We start from the raw sequence: 15,964 nt of genomic DNA on the forward strand, positions 1-15,964 counted from the left end.
ACTTCCTGGTTCCAAAGAAGGAAGGTACGTTCCGGCCAATTTTGGATTTGAAGAGAGTAAACAGGGCCTTGCGCGTTCCCCGTTTTCGCATGGAAACTCTTCGATCTGTTATTGCGGCCATCCACAGGGGAGAATTTTTGGCTTCTTTGGATCTGGCCGAGGCGTATCTTCACATTGGGATCAGGGAGCGCCACCAGAGGTACCTGAGGTTCATGGTGCTCGGGGAACACTTTCAGTTTTGTGCCCTCCCGTTCGGGTTAGCCACAGCTCCGAGAGTGTTTACCAAGGTTCTCGTCGTAGTCGCAGCCTTCCTGCGCCGTCAGGGAGTATTGGTGCATCCCTACCTCGACGATTGGCTTATCTGGGCGAAGTCGGAGGACTCGTGCAAGCGAGCAGTCCAGGTGGTGGTTCAGCAACTGCAGTCGCTAGGTTGGGTAGTCAACTTTGCAAAGAGCCAGCTGGTTCAGAGTCAGTGTTTGGAATTTTTGAGAGCACGTTTCGATACCCTGGTGGGCAAGGTATACCTGACTCAGCAGAGACTGGAGAACCTGATGCTTCAGGTACAGAACCTACTGGATCTCCCCTTACCTACGGCATGGGATTATTTGCAGGTTATTGGACATATGGTTTCTACTCTGGAAATAGTGCCGTGGGCTTTTGCGCATATGCGTCCTTTGCAAACCGCTCTTCTTTCTCGCTGGGATCAGAAAACCAGGGATTACGGTGCCCAGTTGCCGCTGATGGAACCGGCTCGGTCCAGTCTAGCTTGGTGGTTGATCCCGGACCACCTCTTGCAGAGGGTAGATCTCGATCCTCCTCAGTGGGTGGTAGTGACGACGGATGCCAGTCTAACGGGCTGGGGAGCGGTCTGTCAATCAAGAGCAGTACAGGGAACGTGGTCCCTTCGCCAGGCCTCTTGGTCCATCAACCGTCTGGAGACCAGAGCGGTACGTCTAGCCTTGCGCTACCTTCTGCCCCTGGTACGCGGTGGGCGGTTCGAGACCTCTCGGACAACGCAACCACGGTAGCATATATAAATCGCCAGGGCGGTACAAGAAGTCGACCGGTGGCGACCGAAGCAGCGTTGTTGATGACCTGGGCAGAGCGTTATCTGTCCCGCATCGCGGCCACCCACATTGCAGGCGTAGACAACGTTCAGGCGGATTATCTCAGTCGACAACACTTGGACCCCGGAGAGTGGGAGCTCTGAGCCGAGGCAATGAGTCTCATCACCCTACGATGGGGGATTCCGCACCTAGACCTGATGGCGACTCGGCACAATGCAAAGGCGGCGTGTTTCTTCAGCCGAAGGCGAGAGCACGGGTCGGAAGGAGTGGATGCACTCGTGCTTCCATGGCCTCGTCACGTCCTCCTCTATGTATTTCCTCCATGGCCTCTGATCAGCAAGGTGTTAAGACGCATAGAATCGCATCGTGGTCGGGTGATTTTAGTGGCCCCGGAGTGGCCAAGAAGACCATGGTTCGCGGATCTGGTTCATCTTGCGATGGACGGGCCTTTACGTCTCAGTCATCTTCCGAACCTCCTTCGGCAAGGGCCGGTATTTTTAGATCTGGCGGATCGCTTTTGTCTGGCGGCTTGGCTTATGAAAGGAGACAATTAAGGAAAAAGGGTTATTCTGAGCCTGTCATTTCCACACTGCTTCGGGCACGGAGGCCCTCTACTACGCTTACTTATGCTAGAGTGTGGAAGGTGTTTGACTCCTGGTGCAGTGTCTCGAAGATTGCGCCACGCCGGGCTTCTGTGGCTCAAATCCTTACGTTTTTGCAGGACGGCTTGAAGAAGGGTTTGGCTTACAGTTCTCTGAGGGTTCAGGTAGCAGCTCTGGGGTGTTTGAGAGGAAAGGTTGAAGGGTCCTCTCTCGCCTGTCACCCAGACGTAGCACGCTTTTTACGTGGTGTTCAGAACTTGCGTCCTCCGCTGCGGCCTCCTTGCCTGTCTTGGAATTTGAACTTGGTTCTCAAAGGCCTCAATGCGGCCCCCTTTGAGCCTCTCAGGCGGGCCTCCTTAAAGGATTTAACTCTCAAGACGGTGTTTCTCGTGGCGATCGCATCCGCTTGTAGGGTCTCTGAGTTGCAAGCTCTTTCATGTAGAGAACCGTTCTTGCGTATTTCGGACTCAGGTGTGTCGTTGCACCTTCTTTCTTACCTAAGGTGGTATCGGCCTTTCATGTAAATCAGACGGTGGAATTGCCTTCCTTCTCGGCGACAGAACTACAGTCTTCTCAAGGGTCAGATTTGAGACGTTTGGATGTTCGTCGAGTGCTCATGCGATATTTAGAAGTTACCAATGATTTTCAACGGTCCGATCATCTGTTTGTCTTGCGGCACGGCCCCAGGAAGGGGCTTCAGGCATCCAAAGTAACTATTGCCCGTTGGTTGAAGGGCTCGATCGCTGCCACGTACATTGGTGGCGGTAAGGCTGTTCCTGAGGGGCTCAAGGCCCATTCTCTCCGTTCTCAGGCGACTTCGTGGGCAGAAAGTCACCTGGTTTCGAGCCAAGAGATTTGCAGGGCGGCCACTTGGAAGTCGTTGCATACTTTCGCTCGACATTATCGGGTTGATGTTCGGGGGCCGTCGGCTGATTCTTTTGGCAGCAGTGTGATTCGAGCGGGACTCTCAGGGTCCCACCCCATTTAAGTCAGCTCGGGTACAGCCCAGCAGTCTGGACTGATCCTGGTACGTACAGGGAAAGGAAAATTAGGTTCTTACCTGATAATTTTCGTTCCTGTAGTACCAAGGATCAGTCCAGACGCCCGCCCAGTAATGGTGTTTCAGGAGAGTCCGCTCGTAACAGTATCTTTTCCACTCTTTCAGGTATCGATAACTTGATACGGTTCATTTCGTTGCCTTTTGGCTTTGTTTGCTTGGTTGGCTCAGTAGTGTTTGAGCGATGTTAATGCTTACTTTTGCAGAGTTTTACTACTTGATCTAGCCAGTGGCCATAGTTAATTTTTGGCTATTTTTGGCGGAAGGATGATCCATTTCTTCTGCTTTGATATCACATATACTGAAGGATGGCAGGTGGCACACCAGTATATCTAGGGGGTGCTTTCAGTTTTCTCTCTGACTCCATCTGCTGGAGGGGAGGCATAACCCAGCAGTCTGGACTGATCCTTGGTACTACAGGAACGAAAATTATCAGGTAAGAACCTAATTTTCCTATGCCTTACTTCATTCCCCTCCCCCTTGCCTTTAGGGATCAAGAGCTAAGACTTCACTTGCTTTCTTCTTCAATGACGCAATCTGTGCATGAAGACCTCCATTAACATCTTGAACTGAGTTTATACACCTGACTGTGCTGAGCTGTTCAGTCCTCTTCATCCTCCTCTGAGACCCAGCGAGGTGCTCTAGTTCATCCCAGAAAGCTGCAGAAAGGAGGTGATGCAGCTGCCTTACACCCCTGTTCCCTCTGAGATGTTAATGCTAGAAAAACCCTGCCCATTGTCACTGTGAGTCTCCCTTAAATCAAGTAATGTCTGTCCTTTGTTTTCTTATCCAGAAATTGATGAGTCCAAGAGAACACACCAGGGGAGACATCCTGAGGATCCCACCAAACATCCGGAAATGATTAAAACGGCATCAGAGAAAGATGTAGAGGATACCTGCCCATGCTGTTACTGGGGGAAAAACTACTGGAATCAGTGCAACCCAGAGGAAAGGCTGAGAAACCCGACTGGAGACTCCACTGAGAATGTGACGCCCTGTGAGGAAAGCACACAACATCGGAGAGAACAGACTGGGATGAGACCTTTTTCATTCAGTGAAAGTGTAGATAAACTAATATTAAAAGTTCACCAGAAGATTCATGCAAGTGATAAAACATTTCCATGTACTGAATGTAATAAAAGTTTTATTTATCATTCACAATTGACAATGCACCAACAAATACACGCAGGAAAAAAGCAATTTACATATACCGACTATGATAACAGCTTTAGCTGGAACTCAAAAATGAAAAAGCGCAAGGGAGACAAATCATTTGCATGTACAGTGTATAATAAAATATTTGGGCTGAAATCTCATCTGAAAAAGTATGAAAGGTTTGACAATGGAGATAAACCGTACACAGGTGGTGACTGTGATAAATATTTCAGTTCAAAACCTTGTTTGAAAATGCATGAAAGGTTCCACACGGAAGAGAAAGTATTTATAAGCACTGAGTGTGATAAAAGCTTAACTTTGAAAGCTGAACTGAAACTTCACGAAAGGATCCACATGAAAGAGAAACGATTTACATGTGCTGAGTGTGATAAACACTTCAGTTCAAAACCCTGTCTGAAAGTGCATGAAAGGATCCACACAGGAGAGAAACCATTTAAATGCATGGAGTGTGATAAAAGCTTCAGTTCAAAATCCCAATTGAAAAGGCATGAGAGGATCCATACAGGGGAGAAACCATTTACATGCACAGAATGCGATAAATGCTTTAGTTTGAAACATGGACTGATAAGGCACAAAATGATTCACACAGTAGAGAAACCATTTACATGCCCTGGATGTAATAAATGTTTTAGTTCAAAACCGCAACTGAGAAGGCATGAAATGACCCATTTGGGACAGAAACCATTTACATGCAGTACATGTGATAAAAGCTTTAGTTCAAAACATGGCCTGAGAAAGCACAAAAGGATCCACATGGTTGAGAAACCATTTGCATGCACTGAGTGTGAAAAAAGCTTTAGTTCGAAACCTGATTTGAGAAGGCATGAAATGATCCACACAGGAGAGAAACCATTTATGTGCACAGAATGTATTAAAAGGTTCAGGTGTAAATCAGACCTGAAAAGGCATGAAAAGAGCCACATGGGAGAGAAACCATTTACATGCATTGTGTGTGATAAAAGCTTCAGTTGTAAATCAGAACTGAAAAGACATGAAAGGATCCACACAGGAAAGAAACCATTTACATGCACAGAGTGTGATAAAAGCTTTAGTGTGAAATCCCAATTGAAAAGGCATGAACGGATCCACACAGGAGAGAAGCCATTCGCATGCACTGAGTGTGATAAAATGTTCAGGTGGAAATCAGATCTGAAAAACCATGAAAGAAGAATCCACACAGGAGAGAGACCATTTAAATGCACTGAATGTGATCAAAATTTCTGTATGAAATTGGAACTGAAAAGGCACGAATGGATCCATAGAGGAGAGAAACCCTTTAAATGCATGAGGTGTGATAAAAGCTTCAATTGTAAATCAAGCCTGAAAAGCCATGAAAGGATCCACACAGGAGAGAAACCATTTACGTGCACCAAATGTGATAAAAGCTTTAGATGGAAATCGGATCTGAAAAGCCATGAAATGATCCATACAGGAGAGAAATGCTTTTACATGCACCGAATGTAATAAATGCTTCAGTGGGAACTCAAACCTGAATAAGCATGAAATGATTCTCACTGAAGAGAATCAGGTGGAGTAAGTATCTCTCACCAAGTCTTGCTGAGTACCTTCACATGGTGATCCTGTTGCATAATACCTAAACTCAATCTGAGCTAGGTGACTACTACTATTGAAGTGTGACAAGAAGCAAAAAGATAAAATTTATACTAGCTGCAGGTCACCCACCCTTAGTCTAAGCCCTGGTGGTAGTGATAGTGCTGAATCTAAAGGTGACGATAAAAACCCCAGTGTTGAGGTAGGCCATGTTGATGCTGTTCATGAATCCACTACAGCAGCAGATAAACCACGGAAGTCAATGAAAAAATGAAGCGGATTATCTACTACCAAAGGAACTCTGAAGCCAGAAAGGAGATAATGCACTGCTATTTCTTTTTTTTTTTTTTTTGTAATTAAAGATTTTTATTAAGCAAGCAGTGAATCCAACGTGATACAGAACAGAATAGGATATAAGAAACAGAAACAATATCATGATGATATAACAACTGTCACTGTGTTGATAGGCACGGGATGCCACAGCGATACGAGTAATGAATGAGGATAGATTCACATTCTTAAGATATAATTGAACATTGGTTTTATATCCTTAGGCCTCCCTTCCCTCCCCCCCTTTGCCTCATGTATACAGCAATCGTATCTGCATAGTCATAAGTGTATGTATGGAAGCCAGCACCAAAGTCTGAGATCCTAATACATTCTGAGCCCAGTAAGGAAAGGTAGTAAAAAACCAGGAGAAGCGATCTACACTGCAGGGATGGGTGCTCCTTGTGGAGATTTCCATAACTGATAGGCTTGCCAGGTCTTTTCAAATTTAGGGATGTTATACTTGTAATCTGTGATCTGGGACAATAAATATATTTTATCCACCCTATGTTGTATGTCTGCTTTTGTTGGCACTAATGAGGATTTCCATGCCCTTGCTAATTCGCTGTCAAGATAACGTGCTACTGGCCGTCAGGATAACGTGCGCCAAACGATTCTGGTCTGCTGAGATCCCTGGAAATTTGACGCCCAACAGAGTATGCATTGGAGTGAGAACAGTTAGTCCCGGGATCATTGCTTTTAGCCATTGGAATATCTCCTGCCACATCCTTTGCACATAGGGGCAACCCCACCACATATGTAGAAAAGAACCTACCTGCACAAGCCTGCCAGCATTTATCTGAAACGTGGGAAGCAAATTTATGTAGTTGAAGAGGACATACGTACCACCGATAGACCAATTTGTAGGAGTTTTCAATAAGGGAGGTAGCAATGTATCCTTTACCCAAACTCCGAAAGATAGACTTCCAAAGTTGGAGTGTCCAATCAATCTGTAGGTATTTTCCCCAGGCCTTCTGAAAAGTGGGAACGACCTCCTCTTGAGGTGCTAAAAGCCGATAGGTCACGGAGAGAACCTGTTAAGAACTATTGGCTTTATGACAGACCTTCTCAAATTCAGACCTACCCATATTAAGATGCAACGTGAGCATACTGGCTTGTGCAAAGTGGGCTAGCTGTGCATAGGAATAGGCAGCGGACGGAGGTAAATCATACGTTTGTTGTAGATCGTTAAATGACCGCAAGCTCTGTGGTCCCCAGATGTGCTCCCAGTTTCTGATCCCCCTCTGTCCCCATACCTGTCTCATAACCAGACGAGAAAGCTTTATTTATATATAAACTGGTACTAGCGTGGTATTTATCAGATTTCATGAGACCTTCATACCGCTTCTGGAGATGTGTCTCCTGAAGATAGATCACATCAGCATTTAAGCGCCCCATTTCCTGGAAGAGTAGCCTTCGTTTGTGGCTTGAATTTAAACCCTTCAGATTAAGAGAAACAAATTTAACAGTAGACATCATGACCGTAACCATACCCCCTCCATAGCTCAGATCTCCAAACATTTATGAACATCCAAAACTGTTGTACCCTAAGAGAACCCCTGTCCCAGAACCGAGAAACATAAGCACCCCGTGGTACCCGTAGAGAAAGGCCGCTCTGGCGAGTGATAGAGCTCTAAAGACTCCCTGGCATGAGAAACCGAAGATATACAATGAGGCAAAGTTCCCATCCACCCCCCCCCCCCCCAACCCCTCTGCAATCCCTGGAAAAGATTCCATCGTTCCCAGTTTCTACTGGAGGAAGAGCCCATACCGGTACCAGGAGCCGCCCGTCTCCCAGGGCATGCTGTAGTAAGTCAGCATTGTTAAGTGAAACAACTTCTACCTACATTTACTCAAAGATCCGAACCATTCAACGCGGAACCAGTAAGCATGGGGAACACAATTTGTCTGACCGTCACTTACTCCCCAATACAGGAAATCGACCAGGAACTCCACAAGGGAGCTCCAGCAGAGAAGCAGTTCAGGTGATAACGGCGACTCGTGCACTGTCCCTGGTGTTCTGCCACAGTCTGCGGTTGCCCTTGTTTACTCGCTGCCACCGTGGCATCTCAGACCTGGTGCCCACAGAGGTAGTGGTGTTAGGAGCAGGGATCTCCACCGGAAGGCCCACCTCCTTCATGGCGTGCGCTGCTTCCTCGAGCGTGCGAGCTTTGTGTGATTTCCCGTCGATCTGAACCCACAGTCCAAAAGGAAATAACCATCTGTAGCAGAAAGGAGGAAAAGTGTTTCCCAATCTGATCCCATGCCCTCAACCCTTTCCATCATTCAGGTAAGAGGCAAGCAGACCCCTGCCATACATGAGAAGTGAAAAGCTAGGATGGAAGAAATGGAACAGGTTTCAATAGCAATGCCCCAGGACAGGAGAGAAGCAGCAGTCAAAGTTAGAAAAAGGGGCAGTTCTGAAATAAATGCCCTTGATAGCCAGCCCCTGCAGCTAGTAGAGAATGAGGGCTTGAAAATAGAACTACAAGGATAAAAGTGAAGCAAGATGTTTTGAGGATCCTCCACTAGCACCTGAGGTCTTTCTACAAATGCTAATTTTCTCTCAGAGAGTAACTGCAGGGAAATGACCAACTTTTGCATTCATTCTGCCCTGTCATTCCAGTCCATACTGCCAAGGATATACTGTTGCAGTCCATCTCAGTGGATGACCACCTCAGGGATAACAGGACTAGAGCAAGACAGTTATCGTCACTGTCTTCTATTGCACTCAACCCTCCTGGATAGCTGTGCTTGCAAGATCTTTGTAGGATTGCTCCCAAGCTGTTCCTAACAAGGCCCCATAACAATGCAAGCATTCACTGACACTAATACAGCTGATGGCTGAAGATCTATAAAATGCTCATCCACTGCTAGAAACATAAAGTGGCTCCATTGGGACTTGAACCCAAGACCTTCTGTGTGTGAAACAGATGTGATAACCTCTACACCATGGAACCATTTCCTTAACTGATCTCTTCCTTATTACACTTTCAAGCACCTATCCAGTTATTTTAGACTACTGTTTGAATAATTCATGGGCTAATCGCCTCAGCCACCATTCACATTCTAACATTTTTTACTCTTGACAAAAAATAGATCTTCCAAGAGCCATCCCATCTACCATGAAAAATTTGTTTTACTAGAGTCACTGCTGAATTCTTTTTACCACACAAGGTGTTGGCTTAGGAGTTTACCTAAAGCTTATTTCGTCTCCAGTAACCATTCCCACACTTCTTCTGGGGAAGACGATATCTGCTATGAGATCAAGTAGCAAGCATAGAAGACGATATCTGCATGAGATCAAGTAGCAAGCATAGAAGGAAGGGCCTGTAAAGCTATCCCACGCATATAGATTGTGGATATCCTGAAAACCTGACAGGTGGGGTTTCCACTGCACATATATGGAACCCATTGGTCTTCAACTTGCTTTTTCGGTATCTAAGTTATCCTTGCACTCAGACTCATGCCTGTTTCTGCAGCAAGTTAAAAATGGCTCCACTGGGGATTGAACCCAGGCCCTTCTGCGTGTAAAGCAGATGTGATACCCACTACACTATGGAACCAACTGACCCCTTTTATTAATCTGTGAGCAACCGTCGAACCCTTGATGCCCGCCTAAAGGAGGACTAATTGAACAAGCATCTCAGCTAGAGAAGTGCATTCATTGAAAACAAAATATAAAAATGAAATCAGTGGAGCCAACTTGATTCTTTTTTATTTATTTATTTTATTTATTAAAAATTCTTGTATACCATCGTTCATAATATACATCACAACGGTTTACATGTTACAAAATCATAAAATCAAACTGAAATATCTAAAAGGTACAGTAAAATATGATAAAAAATAAAATTGTTAATCAATTATTAATAAATGAACATAAAACAAAGATAAAAATAATGTTTCTTTAAACCAATGAGTCCTTTTTTTCAAGATAGTCAATATAAGCCTGTTTGAAAAGCCATGCTTTTAGAGCTTTTTTAAAAGCTTTAAACTCTGACTCTAAACTCTTAGGGTCCAAAATGAGCTGAAGGGGACCCGTGAACTAAAGGAATCCTACTTGTTTCATTTCTGTCAAACAGAATGATTTCTATAAGCAATTATAGTCAAAAGACCCATGGAAATCATAGGCATAGCAACAGTTGCAAATGTATGGAGAAAGGTTCATACACTGTGGAGCGGGCAGGCTGCAGAGAAGGGACGGATTGGCATACCGTCAAGCAATGAGAGTTATGATGTATCGCAGCGGTGCATTTTCCTAGTCTCCTATAATGCCGCAGAGCGGGTTACAGTAATGCAGAGCTCGAAGAATGAGCATGTCACAGCCTTGCTCTGCATTGTTTCTCTAGACATTGTCTGTGTGAAAGCATAGCACTGAGCTCTCTCCGAGTTCTTGGTAAGGATTTTTGCTGTGGCAGCCCATTAACACAAGACAGGAAAACAAACCATGGAGGCAGCATGGCATCACAATATCTCTGCATCATTGTAGATTTGTGTTGCTTCGCTTGCTGTTCTGTTTATCCTTTTTCGTGATTGAAGCCTTAGCTACACTTCAGATTAGTTATTTATTCTCTGTATGACTGCCAGTGGGCACAGTGTAGGCAGTGGCAGCTAGGTAGAACTGGGCATAAGCGAGCAGTGAAGGCAGGCCAGAAAGTGCAGCATAACAGGCTGTATTGTGAAGCCTGTCTTTGACAGAGAAATAGTGCACACAGAGCAGAAAGGATGACACTCACTGTTTGCCTGGCAGAAGGCAAAGTGTGTGCAGTGGGCACTAGGCAGTGGGCATTATAATACCACGGAAAAATGTTAAATCGTTGTTGTAATCTTACACATCCCCGGTAACATATATACAATGATGTGAGGGAGAGGGAAAGGCAGAGCAGATGAAGTAAATTTAAATGTGTCCAAAATTGCGCACTTTTGCACTGGCACCGGCAGGTAAAAACCAAAAATGAGGTCCTGCCCTGAAACTGAAGAGGGATTTCTTCTGCACTACTACAACAGCAGGAGCCAGCTTTACGCTAAAGAAACTGGCATACGAGCTTGATGATGTGTCACTGCTGCAGAGTGCAGATAACAGTGAGTGTTTTTCTCTCCAATCTTCTGTGTTCAGCGAGAGAGAAAATGTTGCTGCAGAGGTTGCAGTGAAAGCCAAATTTTCCTCCACTGATTTACATGAAAAATCTTCAGAGGGATAGCCGTGCTAGTCTGGTGTAGCAGCCCCTCAACCTCAAAAGATACTCATCAGCCGCTGCAAATAGTACAAGGACACCAACCCAGGACCCAGACCTTGCCAGAAAAGGAGATGCCAACACTTTCCACATATTATCCCAGACAATGCCATCACTGGACACAACATCATCAGCAACATGCGGGACACATTCTCCTGCTTTTCTTCCAATCTAATATATGCCAACAGCTGCCAGCAAAGTCCCGCTCATGTCTACATAGGACAAACGGGACAATCTATAAGGACAAGGTAAAAGGATTGAAACCTGAGGTTAGAAATGACAACATTCAACCTTCCTTGACTTTCTCTATCTGACCTTAAGGTTGCCATACTCCTACATGAAAACTTCAAAGGAGCACTCCAGCCTGAAACTGCTGAATTGGAACTCATTAAAAATCTAAATACCATCACCCAAGGGCTGAACAGAAGCAATGGATTCATGACTCACTACAAATATGCATAAACTGAACTGTTGTCTGATCATTCTGTCTATTCACACTTACCTCAGTTGTCAGTAGGCTAAACTACAATCCTATTCACACTCTCTCCACACCGTTTCCTGCCTTTTCCCATGTCTTCTCACTCTTCTGTATATATTGTACACATGAACTGTACATCATTTCATGCATCTGATGGTGTGGACTGTGTCCTCGAAAGCTCATGCTTTAATAAAACAGTTAGTCTAACTGATTCCACTCGACTCTTAGTGCTTTTTTATTCAGATGAAGAGTCATTACTTTTTTTCCCTGAAATAGAAGCTATTGATAGTGTACCAGAAGGGGAAAATTTGGGAGGCCTTTATAGTAGTGTGTTAGCCACCTTATCCAGTTCTTGGATGGGGGAGGCAGGACAAAATTAGGATGTGGCTGAAGAGCAGGCAGCACAGTTAGAGAGCACATCTGATGCCCTTGGCATTGTTCCTCAGAGTCCACCCACTATATCAGCTCCAGTGGCAGCATCCTCTGCTAAGTATGTAGAGAAGGGATCAGAGTGGACTTGGAAGATCTGGAGACATTTCTAAATAAGGGAAGGCGCACGCTTTGCAAAATGCAAGCACATGGCAGACAAATGTCCTGGCAAACAAATGGGGCATTTAACTAACACTGGCATTTTATTTATTTATTTATTTATTTATTTAAGGCTTTTATATACCGACTTTCTTGATACAGATCAAATCAACTCGGTTTACATTGAACAATGTGCCTCTTAACAATGTGCCTCTTAACGTTTAGGAAAAGACTGAAGACATGGCTTTTCAGGCAAGCCTTCCCGAACTCCACCTAACAAGACCCATCAATGACTCCTATGCTAAGTAGCTGTATATAGTGGACTCCATATTTATTTTGTTCTCTTGTATTTATAGAGGACTCCTTATTTACATTGTACACTTGTATATAATTATCCTCATCTATCTCTTTTATTTCTTATAGTCCCAGTTCATGAACCCTTGTTAATTGTAACTGCTTCTCTTCTCCATGTTTATCTATGTTTTTGGTTATATTTTTGCACCCCTGTTTTCTGTAAACCGACATGATGAGAACGAGTTCTTGAATGCCGGTATAAAAAAACCTTAAATAAATAAATAAATAAATAAATAAACAAAGTAGAAATATAACCAACCATGTAACAAGTGACAATTTGAAGGAGTATAAAAGTAACATTCTAACAAGGTAGCCTTAACTGGGAGAAGGAAAAAAAGAGGGGGAGAACGAAGATAGATTACTATATACAATAAATAAAGTACTATTTACAATGGAGAGTGGAAGTGAGGCATGATAAATTCAACATCAGGCTGTTGGGCGGTTGGCAGGGAAGGCTCGGCAGAATAGCCATGTCTTCAGTTTCTTTTTAAAAGTTGGAAGACAGGTTTCCTGTCTGAGGTCCGGGGGAATGGCGTTCCAGATGGAGGGTCCAGCGGTGGAGAATGTCCTGTCTCTAATGTTAGCGGGTTGTACAAATTTGATTGGGGGAACGTGTAAGGATCCCTTGTATGCATCTCTTAAGGGTCTGGTTGTCGAGTGTCGTTTGAGAGGGTGTAAAAGATCCACAGGAGCCTGGTGGTGAATATTTTTGTGGATAATTGTCAGTGATTTATAAAGGATCCTAAAGTTTACTGGGAGCCAGTGGAGGTCCTTTAGGATGGGGGAGATATGCGCTCTCCGATTAGTATTTGTTAAAATTCTGGCATGCTTTATAAGCCACAGAAGCAGCAGCCCTTAGGGACTAGCATCTGGGGAGTTTGGAAGTGGCAGAAAAGAGGAAAAGTGTTTCCCAATCTGATCCCATGCCCTCAACCCTTTCCATCATTCAGGTAAGAGGCAAGCAGACCCCTGCCAAACATGAGAAGTGAAAAGCTACGATGGAAGAAATGGAACAGGTTTCAATAGCAATGCCCCAGGACAGGAGAGAAGCAGCAGTCAAAGTTAGAAAAAGGGGCAGTTCTGAAATAAATGCCCTTGATAGCCAGCCCCTGCAGCTAGTAGAGAATGAGGGCTTGAAAATAGAACTACAAGGATAAAAGTGAAGCAAGATGTTTTGAGGATCCTCCACTAGCACCTGAGGTCTTTCTACAAATGCTAATTTTCTCTCAGAGAGTAACAGCAAGGAAATGACCAACTTTTGCATTCATTCTGCCCTGTCATTCCAGACCATACTGCCAAGGATATACTGTTGCAGTCCATCACAGGGAATGACCACCTCAGGGACAACAGGACTAGTGCAAGACAGTTATTGTCACTGTCTTCTATTGCACTCAACCCTTCTGGATAGCTGTGCTTGCAAGATCTTTGTAGAATTGCTCCCAAGCTGTTCCTAACAAGGTCCCATAACAATGCGAGCATTCACTGACACCAATACAGCTGATGGCTGAACATCTATAAAATGCTCATCCACTGCTAGAAACATAAAGTGGCTCCATTGGGACTTGAACCCAAGACCTTCTGTGTGTAAAACAGATGTGATAACCTCTACACCATGGAACCACTTCCTTGAATGAGTTCTTCCTTATTACACTTTCAAAGACCTATCCAGTTATTTTAGAATACTGTTTGAATAATTCATGGGATAATCGCCTCAGCCACCATTCACATTCTAACATTTTTTACTCTTGGCAAAAAATAGATCTTCCAAGAGCCATCCCATCTACCATGAAAAATGTGTTTTACTAGAGTCACTGCTGAATTCTTTTTACCACACAAGGTGTTGGCTTAGGAGTTTACCTAAAGCTTCCTTATTTCGTCTCCAGTAACCATTCCCACACTTCTTCTGAGGAAGACGATATCTGCTATGAATTCGCATGAGATCAAGTAGCAAGCATAGAAGGAAGGGCCTGTAAAGCTATCCCACGCATATAGATTGTGGGTATCCTGAAAACCTGACAGGTGGGGTTTCCACTGCACATATATGGAACCCATTGGTCTTCAACTTACTTTTTCGGTATCTAAGTTATCCTTGCACTCAGACTCATGCCTGTTTCTGCAGCAAGTTAAAAATGGCTCCACTGGGGATTAAACCCAGGCCCTTCTGCGTGTAAAGCAGATGTGATACCCACTACACTATGGAACCAACTGACCCCTTTTGTCAATCTGTGAGCAACTGTCGAACCCTTGATGCCCGCCTAAAGGAGGACTAATTGAACAAGCATCTCAGCTAGAGAAGTGCATTCATTGAAAACAAAATATAAAAATGAAATCAGTGGAGCCAACTTGATTCTTTTTTATTTATTTAGTTTATTTATTAAAAATTCTTGTATACCATCGTTCATAATATACATCACAACGGTTTACATGTTACAAAATCATAAAATCAAACTGAAATATCTAAAAGGTACAGTGAAAATATGATAAAAAATAAAATTGTTAATCAATTATTAATAAATGAACATAAAACAAAGATAAAAATAATGTTTCTTTAAACCAATGAGTCCTTTTTTTCAAGATAGTCAATATAAGCCTGTTCGAAAAGCCATGCATTTAGAGCTTTTTTAAAAGCTTTAAACTCTGACTCTAAACTCTTAGGGTCCAAAATGAGCTGAAAGGGGACCCGTGAACTAAAGGAATCCTACTTGTTTCATTTCTGTCAAACAGAATGATTTCTATAAGCAATTATAGTCCAAAGACCCATGGAAATCATAGGCATAGCAACAGTTGCAAATGTATGGAGAAAGGTTCATACACTGTGGAGCGGGCAGGCTGCAGAGAAGGGGCGGATTGGCATTCCGTCAAGCAATGAGAGTTATGATGTATCGCAGCGGAGCATTTTCCTAGTCTGGTATATTGAGAGAAGGTTTTTTTATTCAGATGATCTTCAGCCAGGCAGCAGCATAAGAGCGCAGAGTTCCACTGGCACCAGGAGCTGGAGCTGAGGGGATGAATCCCAGGACCGATGTCTTCACCCTGCTGCTAAGTTCTGAGAGAGAGAGACTGTAACACTGAGAGAGAGATGCTCGTTTCAGCAGACATTGCACTGCTGCTGAGGATAGTACGGGCTGAGAGAATGAGAGTTGGAATTAGCAGAAAGAGAGAGAGAGACCTGTTTCAGCTGGGAAGTACAGCTGTGGGGTGACAGGAAAAGGTTTCACAGCACCCTCATATCTGACTGGGAAGGATGCAGCATTTCACTCTGCAGACAAACTGTTAAGTACCAGCAGTTACTGCTCCTTTCCTTTTTTCCTCTTTGCTGTTTGCAGTTTTCCAAGCCTTTTGAGTTAACTGTAAATCCTTTTCTTATATATTATAACATTCATTTATTAGCACTGTTTCTGTGAAGGATTAGTGACAGGTTATTACTGAGTATCAGCAGGGTCCTGCACCAAGTCTCACACAGTTCTTTCAGGTTTTTGTGTCAGGTAGAGCTGGAGTAACCAACCAGCATCTGAATCAGTGAGGAGGTCTTCTGACCAGATTGTGCTAATAAATAAACATTTGACTGCTATTTAGTGATTCCTCAG

At 44.0% G+C, this 15,964-nt stretch overlaps 1 protein-coding gene and 3 non-coding genes across 4 annotated transcripts in view; 1 reads left to right on the forward strand and 3 right to left on the reverse strand.

Annotated features, from left to right (window-relative positions):
• LOC115083179 overlaps positions 1 to 15,964 on the forward strand; it is a 136,447-nt gene that overhangs the window by 29,443 nt on the left and 91,040 nt on the right. Inside the window, exons 4-5 of the mRNA XM_029586985.1 lie at positions 3,520 to 5,362; positions 7,810 to 7,870. Coding sequence (XP_029442845.1) covers positions 3,520 to 5,362; positions 7,810 to 7,870 — 1,904 coding nt within the window. The remainder of the gene's footprint in view (positions 1 to 3,519; positions 5,363 to 7,809; positions 7,871 to 15,964) is intronic.
• TRNAV-CAC lies at positions 8,668 to 8,740 on the reverse strand. The gene has a single exon. It is a non-coding gene; the product is annotated as a tRNA-Val (tRNA).
• TRNAV-UAC lies at positions 9,274 to 9,346 on the reverse strand. The gene has a single exon. It is a non-coding gene; the product is annotated as a tRNA-Val (tRNA).
• Positions 13,925 to 13,997, reverse strand: TRNAV-UAC. Its single transcript has one exon. It is a non-coding gene; the product is annotated as a tRNA-Val (tRNA).

The sequence above is a fragment of the Rhinatrema bivittatum genome, chromosome 2, assembly GCF_901001135.1.
Source record: "Rhinatrema bivittatum chromosome 2, aRhiBiv1.1, whole genome shotgun sequence".
Lineage (NCBI taxonomy): Eukaryota > Metazoa > Chordata > Amphibia > Gymnophiona > Rhinatrematidae > Rhinatrema > Rhinatrema bivittatum.